The 21,717-nt window shown below is 44.8% G+C and overlaps 5 protein-coding genes across 5 annotated transcripts; all 5 read left to right on the top strand.

The window, feature by feature from the left end:
- The first annotated feature begins 1,455 nt into the window (after positions 1-1,455).
- On the top strand, positions 1,456-4,502 carry LOC102710187 (monooxygenase 2-like). Its single transcript, XM_006649358.3, has 6 exons — positions 1,456-1,672; positions 1,759-1,905; positions 2,729-2,797; positions 2,924-3,089; positions 3,197-3,425; positions 3,521-4,502. The coding sequence occupies exons 1-6, from the start codon at positions 1,587-1,589 to the stop codon at positions 4,042-4,044; spliced, it is 1,221 nt and encodes a 406-aa protein (XP_006649421.2). The 5' UTR covers positions 1,456-1,586; the 3' UTR covers positions 4,045-4,502.
- A 3,257-nt stretch (positions 4,503-7,759) lies between these two features.
- On the top strand, positions 7,760-8,956 carry LOC102710475 (expansin-A12). Its single transcript, XM_006649359.3, has 3 exons — positions 7,760-7,939; positions 8,078-8,396; positions 8,499-8,956. Exons 1-3 carry the CDS (start codon positions 7,810-7,812, stop codon positions 8,806-8,808), a joined length of 759 nt encoding a protein of 252 aa, XP_006649422.2. The 5' UTR covers positions 7,760-7,809; the 3' UTR covers positions 8,809-8,956.
- Positions 8,957-11,736: 2,780 nt separating this feature from the next.
- Positions 11,737-12,716, top strand: LOC102710766 (expansin-A15). The gene is made up of 3 exons (XM_006649360.1): positions 11,737-11,881; positions 11,949-12,270; positions 12,404-12,716. The coding sequence occupies exons 1-3, from the start codon at positions 11,737-11,739 to the stop codon at positions 12,714-12,716; spliced, it is 780 nt and encodes a 259-aa protein (XP_006649423.1).
- A 1,946-nt stretch (positions 12,717-14,662) lies between these two features.
- On the top strand, positions 14,663-16,297 carry LOC102711049 (expansin-A25). Its single transcript, XM_006649361.2, has 3 exons — positions 14,663-14,798; positions 14,893-15,214; positions 15,985-16,297. The coding sequence occupies exons 1-3, from the start codon at positions 14,663-14,665 to the stop codon at positions 16,295-16,297; spliced, it is 771 nt and encodes a 256-aa protein (XP_006649424.1).
- A 3,254-nt stretch (positions 16,298-19,551) lies between these two features.
- On the top strand, positions 19,552-21,227 carry LOC102711328 (expansin-A19). The gene is made up of 3 exons (XM_006649362.2): positions 19,552-19,685; positions 20,001-20,322; positions 20,725-21,227. Exons 1-3 carry the CDS (start codon positions 19,565-19,567, stop codon positions 21,035-21,037), a joined length of 756 nt encoding a protein of 251 aa, XP_006649425.2. The 5' UTR covers positions 19,552-19,564; the 3' UTR covers positions 21,038-21,227.
- The last annotated feature ends 490 nt before the right edge of the window (positions 21,228-21,717 follow it).

Here is a 21,717-nt window from a genome sequence, read left to right on the forward strand (position 1 = left end):
CTTGGAGTGGGCAAGATTCGCTAAGGCCTCCTCCAATAGATATTTATAACTGTAAGATATACTATATAATTTTTTAATAGAAGAGAGATAAAGCTATCTCTTAATTAAGAGATAGTCTCTTGCACATATTTTAATAGAGCAATTTTACAGTCCTTGAGAAGGTAACATGAGGTACCAAAATTTCAGTGTAAAATTTTGGTATCTCTTGTTACCTAGGTACTATGAGGTACCAAATTTTACACTAAAATTTTGGTACCTCTTAGTACCTACTCAAGGACCGTAAGATTGCTCATTTTAATATCAAGTGAGAATGAATGGTATAGTAGCTAGATCATTAAAAAAATTGTATTTTAGAATGCTTAGAGATATCTATTGTTTGGCCTAAGCCCGTGGTCACCTACTCCGCTCCGCGAACACCCGGAGGTGGAGAAGCGCCCAGCTGACGGGGGCCTCGTACGCGGTGGGGTTCGTGCAGCAGAGCGACCACCCCGCCGTGGGCTTCCTGCGGGACAGAAGCTGCTGTCCGGGGTGCTCGCCAAGACGTTGCTGATGATGCCGGACTACGATTGCGGCACGCTCTCGCGTTCCGGTGCTTGTTGAAGTGCTTTCGCCGGCCAGCTGCAAGTCTGCAACCTGTAATCGTGATGTTGTCCGTGTTGCGCTGTTCCTGTAATCGTGATGTTGTTTGTGCTAGCCAACCTGTTTTAGCACGTCCAAATCTCCATTTAGTTTGATAATTTTATTGGTTTACAGAATGGCACGGTTTTCTAAATCTATTTTTTTACCGTGATTTTTTTATTAAAATATATACAACAAATAAGTATTTACTTTTTATTGACGTATACTTTATGATTCATCTATACAGGTTGGTTTAGTAATTTGAAACATATATTTTAAAAGTTATTAATAATTAATTTTTTAAAAGAGTGACATATAATAAATAGATCCGAGTGCATTCTAGTCCAAAATAACAAAAGTCTTCCTGTGACAACCGGACAACTTTTCCCGGTCTGTTCAATATTCATAAATCATAATCACAAGCCGCCCTCGTGCCTGCCGGGAAGTGAACGAAACAACCCGGACAGTTCCTTTGTTGCCAACTTGCCATCAATCATTAGTACTTGTGTGCAAGTTAACCCCCGTTACCATGGACACCTGACCATTATACAAATTCGAGTACTACGCTACGGCTCCCATGCATTATCACGTTTTTACAAACAAAAATGATTTATGGATATATATATATATATAATAGCTAAAAACAGGAGATGTAAAACAAATTATAACAAGAAAATAAATCAAATCTAAAATTAAATTTTAAATTTGATTTATAATCAGGTACATATACGAAACGATAGAGCCTACTGCTGCTGGGCTGTAGCAGTCGTACCCTCGTACTGGCCGACATCCGTGGTGACGTCAGAGCATACTGCATATGTAGTGAAAGCCGCCGTGATCCGCCGCCTCGTCGGAATCCGGTCTTCTCCATACCAATTCAAACCGTCTTCCTATAAGAAACAGCTCGCATCATAAAAACCCCTGACATTTCACACAGCCTTCGACCGTCTTCACTCCGCGAGCGAGCGATGGAGGGAGACGACGTCGAGGCCGCCGGCGTCGTCATCGCCGGCGCCGGCCTCGCCGGGCTCGCGACGGCGCTCGGGTTACACAGGTAAAAGTCGCCGGCAGCCATGATATGCGCCTAGCTACTGCGTTGTGCGCGCGCTGATGGTCCGCCGCGTGTCTGCTCGTGCGCAGGAAAGGGGTGAGGAGCTTGGTGCTGGAGTCGTCGGCGACGCTGCGGGCGTCGGGGTACGCGTTCACGACATGGACGAACGCCTTCCGCGCACTCGACGCCCTCGGCGTCGGCGACAAGATCAGGGAGCACCATCTGCTCTACGAGAGGTGAGCAGCAACCGATCAACCCCCTTCGGCCCTTCTACTAGATCTCATCCAGATGATAGCCAATGGACGAACAGTGGAGTCCGTCGACCATGGTGAAATCCCCAACACCTAGTACTAGCAGATACTGCCGAAATGATAATGCCGGCCCATTAACAAAAACTGAGGCCCATATATATGGATCTGATTTTAAGCCCATATAATTTGTTAGTTGTTTATAATATCTACACTTCTCATATTTTTTTTCCGTCTCCTAATCCTCCGTACTACTTAGATTGGGCTACTCCGATGCATTTAGTGTGGGCCTAATAAATACTGGGCTTTTGCAAGCCTGGTGCAGAGTGTAGACCAGTGTCCTCTGAGTTCTCAACTTATAGACTTCCTTTGTTTCAACGTATAACGTAGTCCGGTTTGAAATAATTGACACCCGTTACTATTTATTTGATAACTTTGACCATTCATATTTTTTGAAAAAATATTATGTACATCGAAAGATATGTTATATTAGTGATGAATGACGTATAAATATATAACATTATAACTTTCACAAATCATCACATGATCGTTTAAATGCTATTAATGGTCAAAGTTAAAATAGTAATGGTCAATGGTGACAAATAAATGAAGACAGAGGGAGGGAGTATAAGCTTACCCCTTTTATCATCTTTGAGAAGATTACTTGGCGTACCCTGTTTTCTAACATAAAAGCTTGATTTCTCAAGGACCATAAAAGTTATCATAAGTTTATCATTTGATAGACCACAGAAGTTGCAGGACTCTGTAGTGTACTCGACTGAACTTGTGACGCCGCCGTGCTTGTTGACAGGATGGTGACATTCTCTGCATCTACGGGCAAGCCAGCCGCGACAGTGAGCCTACAGATGCAAGGCAAAAGGTAAAAACGTCTGCAAACTACCTCTAGCTGAGGCCTGAGTGTCATAGCTAGAACAGCCCAAATTCAATTCTCTGTACAGAATTCTACGAGTAAACAACTGAAATCATGGTCTCGCCACTTCATCAGTGGGCCGCACGAGATTCGGTGCGTGAAGCGGAACTTCCTACTAGAGACGCTGGAGAACGAGCTGCCGGAGGGCACCATTAGGTTCTCTTCCAAGATCGTCTCGATCGAGGAAGAAGGCAATGCCAAGCTCCTACATTTGGCCGATGGCTCAACCATAAGAGCAAAGGTGTGTGAAACAATAGTTGGATTCATGCAGACCAATTAATGTTTCATCACTTGGAGGCTTGCATGCAACCATGGCCTAATGCATTGTTGTTGTGTTTGCATGTGAAGGTGCTGATAGGATGCGACGGCGTGAACTCCGTGGTGGCGAAGTGGCTTGGCCTGCCAAAGCCAATCATCTCCGGCCGCTCGGCCACCAGGGGCCTCGCCGAGTACCCGGCCGGCCACGGCTTCGGCCCGGAGATCATGCAGTTCATCGGACAGGGCTTCCGCTCCGGCGTGCTGCCCTGCTCCGACACCTCCGTGTACTGGAACTACACCTGGTACCCCTCCCCAGATGGTGCGCGCCATTGCTAATGCAAGCTACGTCATCTTGACGCCGAGCAGCAATGGCGGACTCGCTGATTGATCTGTCGTGTGCGTGTGTGTGTGCAGACGGCGACGCGGAGGAGAGCGTGGCGAAGATGCGGGGCTACGTGCTGGCGAAGCTGCGGGCGGCGAAGATCCCGGCGGAGGCGCTGAACGTGATCGAGCGGAGCGAGATGAGCGACGTGGTGTCCTCGCCGCTGAGGTTCCGGTCGCCGCTCGCGCTCGTCCGTGGCAGCATCAGCAGGGGCAACGTCTGCGTCGCCGGCGACGCCTTCCACCCGATGACGCCCGAGCTCGGGCAGGGCGGCTGCGCGGCGCTCGAGGACGGCGTCGTCCTCGCCCGCTGCCTGAGCGACGCGTTCGTCGGCGCCGGGCACGACCCGGGGTACGAGGCCGTCGCGGCGGCCCTGGAGAAGTACGCCGAGGAGAGGAGGTGGCGAGGCATCTGGCTGATCACGGCGGCCTACCTCGTCGGCTTCATCCAGCAGAGCAACAACGCGGTGATCAAGTTCCTCAGGGAGAAGTTCTTGTCAGGATTGCTGGCCAAAACTCTGGTCGCCATGGCCGATTACGATTGCGGAAAGCTTTGATTAAGTTCACGAGAAATCAAGAAGAAAACAAATGAAGTGGCGGTGAAAGTGAGAGCCGTCTTAATTAGCACATGGAACAATCTTGTAATGTTGTTAACCAAGCACGAGAGCGCGAGCTTAAAGTCCACCGTACAATGTACTACTCACGTACACACTCACCATGGCAGCATTTGACTTGTGGGTACTGTGTCCCAGGTAAGTTTGTTCTACGAGCAATTTTACCATCATTAAGAAAGTATTAAGAGGTACCACTTTTTTCTATGTAAAATTTAATATCTTCTAGTACTTTTTTCTATGTAAAATTTGATACCTTCTGGTACCTGAAAAAAGTGAAAGTGATAGCTCGTGGTACCTCATCTCCTCGGAAAAAAGCTCTTGTTCTATAACCAAAATAAGTTCTTGGAGTGCAAGGTAAACCGCATCTTGGAATGATTTAAAGACACAATGATAAATATGATCAAAACAAGTTTTTTTTAGAGTGCAATCCATTCGAACAGTGTACCCATCTTTTCGTTTATGCTTATAAGCCAAACATTTCAATTTTAACCTTAAATCAGAGGAGTTGTTTATTTTTCAGTCTCAACTTTTAGATAAAAAACACGTATATAAAATTTTTATTCACAATTTATTTTTTTATTTCTAAATATGTCGTTTGACTTCTTTATTGAAAAAGCTAAATAATCACCCTGGAGTTTTGCCAACAAAAATAAGGGGTGTGCACATATGTAAACACATCATCATACTCGTACGCTAGCATGAGTATATGCCATCTTTAACAAACACTTAATTCCATGATAGTATGACTTAATATGACTTTTCGATGCTGTCAGTCTTGTTTAAGAAATCGTAAGATATGAAAAAGTCAATCATTCTTATGTATTTTCAATGATGAAACACGTAAATAAATCAATCATATTATTATTTTCTATAATATGAATGATCAAATAGAAAAAAGAATTGCCTCATTTTTTGCATGTATATACATATATGGTAGGCATTCGCAAAAAATATATTTGTGTTATGGGATAGGTTCGCACAAAACAAGACAAAAATTATATATTCCTCATATTTTTATAATTAGATGTTATGTTGAAAAGTCAAAGTGTTATCTCTAACACTTAAAAGCAGAGTTGTTCATCATCTTCTTCATCCACGTCACACAAAAACCACCACTTTCATATATAAAATCCAGAAAAAAATAGATAGTTTCTTAAAAAATCAATTTCTTTTCTCTATGGACCTTGCAATGCACCGTCAATTATATGGACATGTTGCAATGGATGCGTATATTATAAATGAAGGAAGTATGTAATGCAATATGCCACAGCTTCAACACCCCAATATTTGTTCAGTGGTAAGAGACGTATTTGTTGACAACAAAGTGTATGTAGTGATTTTGTCAATCCAAAAATATACCTTTTCCAATCTTCGCAAGTGGTAAGCTAGGTATGTCACGCAAGGTATGGTTGTACATTGAGGGTCAGTGTGCGCATGTTACGAGTGCTTGTATTATACCATGTTTTGTAAAAAGAAAACACACACACAATTATCGCACCGCAATAGTTTAGACATATAATGTTGGTCAAGCAGCTGAGATAGGGCCAGGCCGGTTCGTAAATCTTCAAACTAAAAATCGTCATTCCTGGTTTTCCACCGCCAAAACCCACTGGCTGGCGGCGGCTGGCCCATCCCTGTGATTGAAAGAACTTGATCCGTTTCTATGGCTCAGAGGTAGCAGCAGATCAAGCTGCCATAAATCACATGGCCTGGCTAATCACCCCGAACATATGCTGTTATTGGGTAAAATATTAACATACCGGTTTGACCAAGTGGCTTCATCCGCATCCAAGAATCTTATATGGAAACCATGATTAATTAGAAGCAATATGCAGCTGACAAGTGTGAGGTATCAACTGTCCAGTTTGTTATTGTGCTTATCATATAGCCGACCATGAGCTAGCGTGCGTGCATGGCTCTGTGGCATCTCTAATATGTGAAAAGGTTGTATACAAACCTGTAGCCCAAAAAATTGAAATCTTGTAGCCCCCGCCCCCCCCCCCCCCCCCAAAAAAAAAGAATCTTGAACTAAACAGATAAGTTTGCCAATCATGCAGGACTGTGTAGTAATTTAGCTGATGTCCACACACAGCATAGCCTCAGCAAAAGCTTCACAGTGTAACGCAAGCCATTTAACCAGGAAAGAAACAGGTGAAATGTGAATTTGTCAGGCATTTCTGCCACTTCATTTCTCCCCATTCAAATCGAGAGGTTTGACCATATAATCTATCATGGGCACACCAATAGATAACTTGGGTCTTATAGATTAATTAAAAAAAGTTCAGCACATCACTACATCCACAGCCAGTTGCTCTAATAGTCCAATGGTGCCCTTGGTGACAGTTGACTTACAAGCAAGCAATAGTTTCTTTTCGTAGATTCTCATCAACCAGACAAAAAACAACAAAGCTGGGCACTGCAGTGCAAGAGCTCTACCACTCCCAGTCCCATCTCATCTGAAACAAAAAAAATTAACCCCCCTATTTGCAGTGCTAAATTCCCTAGCCAGTCTCTAGGCCTAACTGATACCTACCACTGGGGACCACCTGCATTCCGAGAATCAACTGTCATGGCATGGGCATCAACTAACCAGTGGCGGTAATTTTATAATTTTTTGTTTCTGCTTATGTTTATAAATCAAAATTTAAATTTTTAATCTTAAATTTGAAGTTTATTTTAGAGTTTTTTTATCAAAGTTTATTTTTCTACTATTGACTCGTAGATCGCTAATAATATATATTTAAAAATTTTATTCACAAATTATTTTTTGTTAACAAATACTCTCCCGTCCTACAATATATTATAAGATTTTCTGAATTTATGTAGATTTATTCACGTATCAATGCATATATTTTACATAATTGTCTAGATTTATTAGTATATATATGAATTTAGACACGGATGGGATATACCTTTTGGCAATCGCCTCTTTGTCTAATGGGGCCCACCGGCGGTTGGATTAACGCGCGTCAACCGCCTAAATCCAAGGGGGTGCAACATGATTACCGACGCTTCTCGATCCAATGACCCTAGGTAATCACGCGACCTCCCCGGCCGTAATCCCATGTGCTCCAGGCACTGGAGTCTCGTGACCTCACGTGACGCTCCCGCCTCACCTCCGATCGAGCTCCATCCCACTAATCATCCATATGCTTCGTGACTTCGTCTAATTTATCGTCGCCACTACTAGCTCCCCAAATGATTGTTTAGTGGCCCGTATCATAAGACCGGCCACGTCGTGGTGAGCAGTAGTGTACGTGAGACAGTGTACCGGCCACTTGCCGGATTGCTTCTTCTGCTTCTGGTGGCAGGGAGTGGCCAGAGACCGATGGGATAGAAAAACGGCGAAAAATGGCAGAGTCGGCCGGGTTTGCAGATCGGAAGAATCTCCCCCTTTCGAAATGCTGAGAGAGTTTTTGGAAAGGAAAACAAAAATGGAGCTCTCGGAATCGTGGCATTTAAGGCGGCACGGTGGGGCAGCGTCCGGGTGCAACATGCATCGGCATGTGAGTCCGCCTCGGGAGGCGCGCCCCGCGGCGATCTCGTGGCCGCCGCGGTTCCTATTTAAGCACCGCCGCGGGTGACACCGTCCCCTCTCCTCCTCAGTGCTCTGTGCTCAGATCGCTCTCGCTCGCCTCCTCCGCTAGCCGCGCCGCCCGCCTGATCAAGTCAAGCGTCTCGAAGCCATTGTTACTGATTTCGAGTGACATGGCGCGCAGTGCCTCCTGCTTCCAGTTGGTCGTCGCCGTCGCGGCGTGCCTCGCCGCGGCGGCCGGGGCGGATTCGGGCAGTGGCACGGCCACGTTCTACGGCGGGAGCGACGCCTCCGGCACGATGGGTAACTAGCTCGCCGGCCTCGGTTCTCAGTTCTCTCACACACCAATGGTAGATTGGTAGATACTAGCTACGCTACGCTGGTGTGGTGCTGACAATGGCGTATGCACGTGTTGTGCTGTGTTTGTGTTGCGAACGACAGGCGGCGCGTGCGGGTACGGCAACCTGTACTCGACGGGGTACGGGACGAACACGGCGGCGCTGAGCTCGGAGCTGTTCAACGACGGCGCGGCATGCGGGCAGTGCTACCAGATCAAGTGCGAGAAGGAAAACTCGAAATGGTGCAAGGAGGGCACGTCGGTGACCATCACGGCGACCAACCTCTGCCCCGCGGACTACTCGAAGCCGAGCGACAACGGCGGCTGGTGCAACCCGCCGCGCCAGCACTTCGACATGGCTCAGCCCGCCTGGGAGCAGATCGGCGTCTACCAAGGCGGCATCGTCCCGGTCACATTCCAGAGGTACGTACGTACAGCCACGAACGCTAGCTAGCTCCGGCCGCAGGCGCACAAATGCAAGTGGTGTCGTGGTGATCACGTACTGACGTGTGTGTGTGTGTGCAGGGTGTCGTGCTCGAGGAAAGGAGGGGTGCGGTTCACCATCAACGGCAACAGCTACTTCGAGCTGGTGCTCATCACCAACGTGGGCGGGGCGGGGTCGATCAAGTCGGTGCAGATCAAGGGCAGCAAGACGGGGTGGGTCACCATGTCCAGGAACTGGGGCGCCAACTGGCAGTCCAACAACTACCTCAACGGCCAGGCCATCTCCTTCATGGTCACCGACACCTACGGCACCACGCTTACCTTCGACGAGGTCGCGCCGTCCGACTGGCAGTTCGGCCAGACCTTCACCAGCGGCACGCAGTTCTACTAGCTAGTAGCTAGCGCGCGGCGGCGCATGAGCCGCCGCCGCCGCCGCGCGCTGGCCACACGGCGAGCGGCCGCCATTTCCGATCCGTTCATTTTTGCATTTGGAAAACTTGTTAAAAAAGACCAGCTTATTTAGCATCATTCTGATTGGGGAAAAAATGTATTCTAGCTAGGGGGACGTTACTGTGGTTTGCATGGCTGAGGCGGGTTCATGGTGTTCGTCTGGCCGGTCGGCCTGATCGATTGCCCGCCATGCCTAACCGCTTTTACGATGATTGCTGGGAAGAAGAAAACTTGGTGATCCGGTCGTGAACGACTTTTGCTTGAACACGAGGCAAGGGTACGTGCACGCACTGATTGATCCGTGTAATGCTGAAATGGCGCTCATTGGAAGGCGCGCCGCAAACCACATGCGAGTTTACTGTTTGACCTGATGATGATCTCAATGAAAATGAAATGGCCAGTGGTTCTGTAAATTAACTGGACGCAGTGCCTTTGTGCTTTTCACTGTATTGCCTTATAGCCAGTTGAACGGTCCATCCATCTCGTACTTTATTTATCTATAAAATAGTTAGTAAAGGTAAAAAGTATGGTCTAACCGTTTTCGGCAACTCTCCGATATATTTTACTGGTAGTATTATAGTACTAGTAGAAAAAGAATATTATTATACTTTATTAATTATTTGATTAGTAGTATTTTGTAATTTTGTTTCTTTAATAAATATCATAATAAAAAGGACGATATTATTCCTTCAAATTTTACTACACCTAATATTATTGGTAGTATAATTTAATCACAGTCGTACGATAAAAATAGATCAACGGTATGGATTAAATTATACTATCAATAAAATGCACCGGAGTCAACCCTTTCTTGAACACCTCCTTCATTTTTAGCCATCAATAGAGAGTGTTTGTTTTCTCCTTGCTCTAAGTGAGGATGCAAGACTATTTTTTAAATAATATATGCTTAAGGGAGAATGTGTTTTAATATGTATTAATAAAATATAGTTGGTTGCCATATAAAGGATGTAATATAAATAATTTACTGGAGTACAACCAGATATAGAAGATAAATCTTTTTTGGGTGATCGTTGAAATAGATATATGGAGGAACAAATTTGGAACAAATTTGGATAGACGGTTGGACATGCTCTTATGGCCCCCATGTTTTGTCTATATAAGCATAAACAAAATAACTAATTAATAATTAAATAATAATTTATAGATAAAACTTTTATATACACTTTCTTAACCATCTAAACAACAAATGAAAAATAAACCACGATAAAAGAAGTCTAAAATCAACTTTAGATCATTGTCAGTATTTGAATTCTAAACTTGGAGTTGATTTTTGAGGGTTTCATTGTAATTTATTCCCAATCATAAAGCTTTCACGACACATGTAATAACTTGACAAACAAGTTACTTCTTATCATTGATAAGGCATTACAATTTATAATCAACTTTAAATTAAAAGGGGCAAGCTCTTAAAACATTAAAACAAGTTTTTACATTCGAGATGAATTTAAAATGGTTAGATAACATTGTAGCGTGTTGCCTCCGTCTAAGAGGAGCATTTGAGCCAACCCTAATTTCTAAATGGCATTTGAATGGAGCCCTATTAGCCTTTTTTTGACCTCAGGGCTCTCTTTTTTCAGCAAGTTAATGAATGAACAATCCTGCTTAACTGGGCTATAGCTTGTTTAACCAAAGCTAGCTGAGTACCTCATCTGTTTCATATTGTGTAAGATGTTTTGATTTTATCTTGATTCGTATGTCAATACTTATTTTTTATATATGTGTAGAGTTATGAGCATTTGTATCTATATTTGAATACTCATCTTATTTAAAATTCTTGTGCAAATATGCAAAATTATAAATTATGTTTAAAGTTATTTTAATAATAAATTAAGTCGTAACAAAATAATTTATAATAATTATTTTTTTTAATAAAATAAATGATTAAATGTAGATCCAAAGTCAAATACGTTAATTAAAAAACGGAGGGAGTAACATGGAACGGGGATAATAGATGCAGCCCGTTCAGTTGGGCCATGAGTCCTTACGAGTTGCGACTAACATAAGGCCCAATAATTTAATGGGGGATTGCCACCTACCGGCCCATATATGGGCCTAACCCCCATCGAGGCTGACGAGAGTCTTCACCCATGGTGAAGAACAAATGAACAATGCTCCTGTCGTCCTTTTTTTTTTTGGTGCAGCCACGTGTGAGATCGGAAGAACGGAGATGATTCACAGGGGCTGATGTGAACGCTGCCGGCGACTTCGCGAGTCCCGGCGGTGAGTTGATAATTTGCCATCTTCTCGCCACATCCGTGTGACAGCGCACTTGGATTCTTCCTGCGCCCGCATTGCAATGCGTTGCCTCATCTCTCACCACACCAAATCCCCGGATTCGTTCTCTTGCATGGCGTGTCAAGTGTCAACTTCGTCAGGTAAACAATTCGAGATCACCGTTTAAAAAAAAACATGAACAGTCCCAGCTAATCATTCCCCCCTTCGATGAGCATGAAGCAGAGAACATGCAGAAGTGGCAGCGTGATGATCTTCTCGCGGATCGAATAGAAGACGCGTAGGCGCAGATCGATCTGATGGAGAGGTGAGAATCTTCTGCTTGTTTGCATGTTAGTGTCCATGGAGGAAGAGGAAGAAGAAGCTACGGCGAAAGAAGGAGATCGCTGATCTGACGCCATTAATTGGACCTGAGCTGACTGTGCAGTGTACTTGTGCGCCATTCGCGCTGCACCGCAGGCCCTGAGGAGCAGCAAAAATTCCATGCCGGTGCTCCCGCTTCGCCGCTCCTATTTAAGATCAGCCTCAGCTGTTCACTAGCTAGTTACCACTGTCATCACTAAGTACATCACAGATTCACAGCAGCTTGACTAGAGCTAGTGCACCCGCGAAATCCATGGTGATGTGCAAGAAGGCACCGAGCATTCTGTTGCTCGCCGTCGTCGCCGCTGCGGCGGCGTCGCTCTTTGCTCCGGCGACGGCGGGGTGGTCGAAGGGCACGGCCACGTTCTACGGCGGCAGCGACGCCTCCGGGACGATGGGTACGGTTCGCATACTCTCCGTCCTCGCACGACACTAGCGCGCGCAGGTGACCATGAATGCATGCAGGTGGGGCGTGTGGGTACGGGAACCTGTACTGGTCGGGGTACGGGACGAACACGGCGGCGCTGAGCTCGGCGCTGTTCAGCGACGGCGCGTCGTGCGGGCAGTGCTACCAGATCGCGTGCGACTACCAGGCGGAGCCGCAGTGGTGCCTGCAGGGGAAGACGGTGACCATCACGGGCACCAACCTGTGCCCGCCCAACTACGCCCTCTCCAGCAACGACGGCGGCTGGTGCAACCCGCCCCGCACGCACTTCGACATGGCCGAGCCGGCCTGGCTCCAGATCGGCATCTTCAAGGCCGGCATCGTGCCGGTGCTCTACCAAAGGTTAAAAAAAAAACATCTGGACGGTTTGACGTACTACTTCGCCATGATAATTAAGTCAACCAATGCCATTAACTATTCTCTAATCATCACCACAACAATCTTTCTATGATTCTTTGTGCACGTACGTACGTAGGGTGCCGTGCGTGAAGCAGGGAGGGGTGAGGTTCACCATGGGAGGGTTCAACTACTTCGAGCTGGTGCTGATCACGAACGTGGCCGGCAGCGGGTCGATCCAGTCGGTGTGGGTGAAGGGGACGAACACCAACAGGATGCCCATGAACAGGAACTGGGGGGCGAACTGGCAGTCGCTCGCCGGGTTCGTCGGCCAGGCGCTCACCTTCGGCGTCACCTCCACCGGCGGCCAGACCGTCGTCTTCCAGGACATCGTGCCGTCGTGGTGGAAGTTCGGCCAGTCGTTCGCCTCCAACCTCCAGTTCTCCTACTGATCGCAGACACCAAAGCTAATAACTAGATGCAGATCCAGTGTAATAAGGCTGTTGATTGAATAAGCAAACCTAGTGATTGTCGAATAACAATGGACATGCAAGGAGCGCATGGAGAGACGACTGAACTAGTTTATGGAGCACATTGTATTATGAGATTTGCTCCCGTCTAACAAAAAGTATCTCGAGGTATTGATACCTCGAGATACCAAATTATTTCTTACCATTGGATCTAGCTGAGTATAGATGTGCGTTATTAGATCAAACGAGCTCGAGGTACTTTTTGTTATTTTTTGTTGGACTGTAAAATTGCTCATTACGAGATTTGCTGCTCGAGGTTGGTGACTGATCGATTGTCATTCGTTATGTACGTAGATAATGTTAAAAAATGGAATTCTTGGTGTACATTTGTTTCCACCGGAAAATGAAATTGCATGGGAGTTTCATGGGTTATGTGGTTCCGCTTGCTCTAATTGATCAATCGATTCCCGGTCGGTGAAGGCCTCAAATGCAACTAGTACCGATTATTTCTGATCAAGTTCTACTTGTGAATGCATAATTTTACCGACTCCTTTGGTGTAGTGAGATGATTGCTTCCTGTAAAGATCTTCTAATTATAACTTGGGTTCACCTAGTGATCAAATGTTTGAAAATTTTAATTTCATCAATCAAATCCAATCACTGTCATTGGATGATAATCTGAAGACATGCTTACAAGTTAAAAATCTTATACACGTCCTCTCCCTCCAGCCCCCATGCGTGTATTTGACAGAAGAAAAAAATCAAATATTTAATCAGTAGCAAAAGTGTGATCTTATTTATTTAGACGCCAGAAACTAGTTTATTCCGTGCACTGGCAGGCCAGTATCCAAAGCAAAATGCAGACTTCCTTTGAACTCGTATCCAATATCATTCAAAAAAAAATCCCTTTGTAATTAACCCTTCCTCCTGACATTTACATCAAGACCAGCAGCTAGCACTAAGAACTGGCAGTCATTCGGATATCGATCAATGATGAATCGTATGAACATGGACGGGACCATGTCGACACAAGTACACAACTAGTTCTTGCAGTGGCATCGTAGCATATGATGCTTCTTTACAAAAAAAATAATATCATTTTTCGTACGCACTGATAATCTAATTGGAAGGGAGACAAATGCTACACAGCTTGATGACAGCGTTTTTCCTTATTAAAAATGTGATCAATTTCAACGCCGTACGGTGCTAAATTATCTGCTCACTCTTTTTAGTCGGATTTCCAAATGATTAAGCATCTACGTACGCCCTGAGTTAAGAAGCTGATCAGTTGTTTATCCATCTCCTAGCCATCTTCCATGTGCTGACAGTGCTGGCCCTCTCATGGCCTCATGTGGTTCAGACTTCAGAGTTTCTTTTCTTCCAAGAATTTGCTAATTCCACAGAGATGCTGATAAACCATGCACAGACAGCACAGTTCATTCCAAATTATAGTTTTCTCCATAAATTATCGAACTAATATCTGAGTAGATCCATTTTGTTCCGGCAAGTACGGATTACTGAACATGCAAGGTACATGCATGAAATGTATAGTTTTTCTAGGTCATGCTTATCAGGAGAAAATGCTAAGCCGTGCTGATGATGCCTGATGCTGCACGCCCAGCTTGCAGACGTTTCGACCACCTAATTGAACGCGCAGTTCTTTCTGCCTCCAGGTTTCAGCATCCATTTGCTTGCATGCATGCATGTGAGCCTAGCTTGCACTAGTCAGTAGTCACTGAGATATCGGCGGCATGTTCTCTGTAATTCTCTGCTCTGATCTGACCATAATTCTCATTCCCTGCTCTTATATAAGCACCTCCACGTTCGCTGCAAAACCATCAGAATTTCAGAACCTCTTTGCCTGTTCACCTCCAACTTTACTGTAACCCTCTTGAGTTGCGTTCTCTGCCCGTCTCGTCTCAACGGAGATGGACACGGCGATCGTCTTCGCCACGTCGTTGTTCATCGCGGTGCTAGCAGCAGCCGGCTTCGCGCCGGCACAGGCCGACTGGAACAAAGGGACGGCGACGTTCTACGGCGGCGCCGACGCCTCCGGCACGATGGGTACGTACGTCACAGAGCTTCCGACACAAATCCACCATCTGTGCGTTGCGTTTGCAAGCGTTTCTCACGGAGGCTGGCTAGCTGTGTTGTGCAGGTGGCGCGTGCGGGTACGGGAACCTGTACGCGGCGGGGTACGGGACGAACACGGCGGCGCTGAGCTCGGTGCTGTTCAACGACGGGTGGTCGTGCGGGCAGTGCTACCTGATCATGTGCGACGGCGCCGCGACGCCGCAGTGGTGCAGGGCGGGCGCCGCGGTGACCGTCACGGCCACCAACCTGTGCCCGCCCAACTGGGCGCTCCCCAACAACAACGGCGGCTGGTGCAACCCGCCACGCCCTCACTTCGACATGGCCGAGCCCGCCTGGCTCCAGATCGGCATCTACAAGGCCGGCATCATCCCCGTCCTCTACCAGCAGTAAGCCCATTATTACTACATTAGTAATAATACTTTTACTCTCGTTTTTTTCGTTTCTGCTTATAAACTAAAATTTAAATTTTTTCAGTTGATTTTAAGGTTTTTTCATCGAATTTATTTTTCAACCTTTTAGATCGCTAAAAATATGTATATAAAAATTTTATTTATAAATTATTTTTCATTTTGTAAATATGCAGTTTGACCGTCACCATTTTTTCTGAAACACGGTATAATTGCAAATGCTCCCGTACACAATTACACATCTAGCCTTGTGAATGCACACACGCACCCTTTGCTCTCAAGGATTTTTTAAGAAGAGAAATTTTATGGTCTTTAAAAAAGTATACAGAGATAACAAAATTTTATGTGCTAAGTTAAGTTACACATACAGAAAATAAAAAAAGTATCTCCCGATATCTTATCAAGCACGACTGAATTGCATTTCATGTCGATCATCAAGAAATTATCGGGAGATGTCAGAATTTTATAAGTATTTTTTAACATCCTTGATACGTACCATATTTTCTATTATAAAAATTTGGTATATCCAGACACTAAGTATTCAAAGGTAAAAAAAGTTATACTAAAAGTTTAGTAGTTAATGTAATTTCTCTTGGTAAAATTCCTCTTTTTTACGTAAACATCCAGTTATTTGATATTGGAGATAAAGTTTTGGTACACTCGAACACTTAACTAAGGACAGTAAAATTTCTGTTAGTTAACATATACGTTAATCTGGACACGTTTAACTTGGTAATTGTCGTGTGTAGGGTGAAGTGCTGGAGGCAGGGAGGGATCAGGTTCACGGTGGGAGGGTTCAACTTCTTCGAGCTGGTGCTGGTGTCGAACGTGGCGGGGAGCGGGTCGGTGAGGTCGGTGTCGGTGAAGGGGGGAAGCACGGGGTGGATCACGCTGAACCGGAACTGGGGCGCGAACTGGCAGTGCAACTCGGGGCTCGTCGGCCAGCCGCTCTCCTTCGCCGTCACCTCCACCGGCGGCCAGACGCTCTACGCCTACAACGTCGTGCCCAGCTGGTGGACCTTCGGCATGACCTTCACCAGCAACCAGCAATTCAGCTATTAGACGCACACGTGTCAATTCGTTTGCACAATGACCTTAAGTCGGGAGATCTGTTACTACTTATAATTAATTCTTTTTGGATTAACTTGTACATGCATGTACATCTTGAATTAATTCCTCATATATATTAATTAATTATTTGAACTCCGCGTGTCTTGAGTCGTGATTGACAGCTAAACATGCCTACCCAGTACCCAACAGCAAATATAAATCTGAAGAAATGCAATCATGCTGTTAGTACAGTAGTTGACTAGTCTGAAGAAATGTAGCACGGAATAATATATTTAACTGTCCAGTGCTTTTGGGCTATCTGGCTGTCAGCAGTTTACCGCGCGATTCTCAAATTTTGCCCAGCTTCTGAGTTCTGAGAGAGAAACACACTAGGGACCTTGCTCTGTGCGGCTGTGCCTCCTCGGGTTCGATTGGACGGCCGATATCCGCGAGAGGTAGATCCAACGGTGGCAGGCGAGCGCCAAGCCACGGCCCGCAAAGGCACAGCCTCCCCCCCCCCCGCCCGGCCCGGCTGTCGTGGTGGGCCGGACAAAAGGCCTGTCAACGTGAGGGGAGTTAGCTTCCTGTGCTGGGCCGGAGTACATGGCCCATGTCTTTGCATGTGATGTGTTATATGGGCTAGCTAATCCAGCAGCAGCATGTATATTGTTCTTGCACTCTTAAGTCTTAACTATTCCCACGTTACAAGACTTTCTATTCTTGTCTAGATTTATATGTGTGCTAATGAATCTAAACACATATATAAAATATATACATTAAGACAAGGATAAATCTAGGTAAAGCCAGAAAATCTTATAACCTGAAACGGAGATAATATTATACAAGTTTGATTTTGCTCACTCAACTATAAAATCAGACATGCATGTTCCCTCAACGGTCGAAACTGGCTCAATTTATCTCACTGGTGGTTTAGAGGACGGTTTTATCCATCGTGGTGTCTACGTGACGCTTTGATGGTTGTTTATCCTATATGGCATGTACGCGGCATGACAATCAACAAAAGAAATAAAAAAATAACATGGAGCCCACGTGCAAGTGTTTGATTTCTCTTTGTATTTGCCTAGGCCTGGATAACGGCTCGGTTCGGCTCGTTATCGTAACGAGCTAAAAATCTAGCTCGGCTCGTTACAGAGCTCGAGCTGGCTCGTTAGGCTCATGAGTCATGTATTAAAAATGAATTTAAATAATTTTTCAATAGATTATACAAGCAAATTTTAGTTTAAACATAAAAATCATATAAAATTGTATCTAAATATTAAAGTTTGAACCAACATATCACATGATGAACTTATGAAGTATTGAACACATGCATTCCGGGTGGAATCAATAAACGCCGATGAATTGCGTGTCTTTGGTCTAGCTTGTTAAGCACACGAGCAGCTCACGAGCTAGCTCGAGCTGGCTCGTTATCTCTAACGAGCTAAAATGCTAGCTCGGCTCGTTAGAAAAATGAAATGAGCCGAGTCGAGCCGAGCCGAGTTTATCACGAGTCGAGCGAGCCACGAGCTTTCTGTCCACTCCTATATTTGCCCCGACTAAAGCTCTCTATCCTCTGTTATAATGGCAATACCGTTACAACCACTGGCATTTGGATCAATTCTATATTTTTTTTATTGTAGTGCATGTTATATTTGCACTGTTTAAAAACATTATGTAACTTGGACCGACCATACTTAAAAGTCCTGGGTACGCCACTCATCAGTTCCTCCGGTCAATTTCAAGCTTATGTACAAAAACCTTAACCTTATGGTAAAAACACTTAAACCGGTAAATCCATCTGCTACGCTAATTCATTTGAGACTCTTTTAATTTATTTTGAACGTGCATTTTCATAATTCGCTGGACCTAAGCTACTCGGTTTAAAAACTTGCACAAAACAAACTGATGAAGAGGTGCCAAAGTCGATAATGCTTGAAGTTGATTATTCTATTCCAGGAATATGTGCGCAACTTCCATATGAAAAAAATAATAACTTAAATAATAGAAGGGAATATCTGTTATGCACATCTATCTGAAAAAAAAACTATATTATAACTCTGCTGAGAACATACGGTTTGCCGTTGCAGGTTCTCGCTAGAGTAACAACTTCAGTTAAAACTTGATAATAAACGACGTACATGGTTATCTACTATTAATTAATTGATTAATATTGTGCAATTTATGATTGCAATGGCAGGTGCAGATGTGAATAGAATGCCTATAATGAACAAAACGGTTATTAGTTATGTGTTGAAAGAAGCAAGGTATAAAATTATTGCCAGTGTCGATCGACCAACCAGTGCTTGTGTATTTGTGAAGAATTTGTGCTAAGAGCGTATGCTGTTTGATTACTAATTTCACTGGAACTCATCGGCACAAGAAATTCATATAGAAATGAATTATTTTAAAGTTTTGATCATACCGTTCTTGTTGGTTGACCTCAAACACTCAACAAGATAATGCAAATTATTTGACCATTTCGATGTGTAGCTCGCCGGTGGTTCGAAGAGAAAAGATATTCATGAATTGCTTTTGTCTATTTTATTTATTTTTCTCTTTAGCTTATTAACTGTGGCTCAAATGATCAGAGCTAACAACAAAAATATAATTTCGTTAGCCAAACTAAGTAACTATATATAAGGGTATGTCTAACAAGACTCTAACTGGTAATCAAATAGACAAATATTGTGTCTGGTAGAGTTGGAGCCAAACCAGAAGCTTCTGAATCCGCTTCAGAAAATACATTAGAAGGGTCGAACTATCTTCTCCTAGCCTTATCTCAAATTTGGAGCTCTGTCAAATAAACCCTGAACAAGAGATGTAGTTAGAAACACTGTATCATTGTCTGGCTAACATTCAGTTCTTCCATAGCTTGCCTGCTGGCTAGCAGAGATATTCTGTTCACTTTTAACTACTCAACTGGAAGAATGCTAGCAATCTAGCATACGACCAATAACTTTTTTTTAATTTATGGAGGAACTAAAACAGTAGAGCTTAGACCAGCACAACAATCATCATTACGCGTAAGTCAATCTCTGGACGTTGTAGAGCCATGTGCATTCGATCATTGGAAGTTTGGAACAGTGATCGCAGGTTTCAATAATGCATACGACAATCATTCCCTTGAACTTGATGTAATCCATGCCTCTGCAAGCGTCCCAGATCATCCTATATAAGCACCACCATTGATGCAGACATCCCTCACCTCCAATTCCATTCATCACAGCAACAACATCTAGCTGCACAGGGCCAAGAAAGGGAGTACGTAGCTAGGGGAATATGGGGAGCATTTTCCTGCAGCTGGTGGCCGTTCTCGCGCTCTGCTTTGCACCGGCGAGGTCGGACTGGCTCCCGGGCACCGCCACGTTCTACGGCGGCGCCGACGGCTCCGGCACGATGGGTACGTCCGCCTCTAGCATTGTTTTGTCAAACCATGCATGCGTTTCTGCAATACGCAGTCTGAATATCCCACTGAATGTTCCAACGCATTTTTGCTTGCAGGGAAGGGTGATCATTTGGTTTTTTCTTATAAAAAGTAATTTATGAATAAAACTTTTATTTATGTATTCTTAACGAAAACAAAGGCTAAAAAATAAAGTACGATGACAAACTTTAAAATCAAATCTAAATTTAGGGTTAATAATTTAAATTTTGTATATAAACATAAGTAAAAGCGAAATGATGGGCATGCGGCTAACCGGATGTGCATGTGCAGGTGGCGCGTGTGGGTACGGCAACCTGTACGACCAGGGCTACGGCATCAACAACGCGGCGCTGAGCACGGCGCTGTTCAACGGCGGCGCGTCGTGCGGGCAGTGCTACCTCATCATCTGCGACTACTCCAAGGCGCCCGACTGGTGCAGGCTCGGCAAGGCGGTCACCGTGACGGCCACCAACTTCTGCCCGCCCAACTGGGACCTCCCCAGCGACAAAGGCGGCTGGTGCAACCCTCCCCGCCCTCACTTCGACATGTCCCAGCCCGCCTGGGAGAACATCGGCATCTACCAAGCCGGCATTGTTCCCATCCTCTACCAACAGTAAGCACATTAACCGACCTGACAATAACTTAAAAGGGTATTATACTACCAGTAAGTACATTGACCGACCTGACAATAACTTAAAAATGTATTATACTACACCGGTAGAACTAATCTCATCCATTGATTTGATAGAGTATTTTGGTATTTTCTTAATTAATTGATTAGTAGTAATTTGTAATTTTATTTTTTGGCAATAAAGATCACAATAAAAAAAGACAATATTACCCCCTTCAAATTTCTACTACACCTAATTGTTAGTAAAATAATTTAATCACAGCCGTTCGATAAAAATAGATCCGCTGTGTGGATTAAATTCACCGGAGACGGTCCCTAATTTTGGTTACATTTGTTCGTATGATGAACTTAGCCATTGACATCTGTCGTCGTGATGAATCGCAGGGTGAAGTGCTGGAAGAGTGGAGGCGTGAGGTTCACTATCAACGGGTTCAACTACTTCGAGCTGGTGCTGGTGACCAACGTGGCCGGAAGCGGGTCGGTAGCGAGCATGTCGGTGAAGGGGTCCAGCACGGGGTGGATCCAGATGTCGAGGAACTGGGGCGCCAATTGGCAGTGCCTCGCCGGGTTAGCCGGCCAGGCTCTCAGCTTCACGGTCACCTCCACCGGCGGCCAGACCATCGTCTTCGACAGCGTCGTGCCGGCGGGGTGGTCGTTCGGCCAAACCTACAGCACATACAAACAGTTCGACTACTAAGCTACTATAGGTTCAGACGTACGCCAAGAACATCAAGATCGATTGTCGTCTGAAATCTGATTATCTGATCGATCGAGCATTCGTACTTCGTTTCTTTTGTAAGCTGCAGAGATCAACGACCGAGCATTGCTTGTTGGGATCATTCATTTGATTGTTCAATTGCTAATTGACTGGTGTAACTGAATTTGCAATCCAAGGCAATCATTGTTACCTGATGTGAAATTGCTACTGAAGATCCCATTCCATCAGTTTTTCCGTACATCATGAAATGTACTGGGACATGCTAGAAATTCCTTCATCACGAGTTTGTATGCAAAAACAGATATCCCAGCGTAAACGTTTATTCTTTTAGAAAATAGATTAAAATCCGGCGTCTGCTTTCAAACCGGAGGTATGCAGGATGCAGCTAACATAACACAAAAGCGTATAGACTCGATACCTTACATGTTTAACACACATAAAAGAGACTTCCAAGAGCATATGGACTCAACCACACCACCGCGAACAACCATACAACTACTTCGTTAAACACAGGACATACTTAACATTAAACCTCCAATCTTCTTCTCTCATTCCACCTGGACTTCTCAAAGAACTCCTTGACTCTTGCTTCCACCACCTTGCACCATTCTTTCACCTTAAGCAACAACGACCATTGACATGTCCAGGTACGTTACTTT

The sequence above is a fragment of the Oryza brachyantha genome, chromosome 3, assembly GCF_000231095.2.
Source record: "Oryza brachyantha chromosome 3, ObraRS2, whole genome shotgun sequence".
Taxonomy (NCBI): Eukaryota; Viridiplantae; Streptophyta; class Magnoliopsida; order Poales; family Poaceae; genus Oryza; species Oryza brachyantha.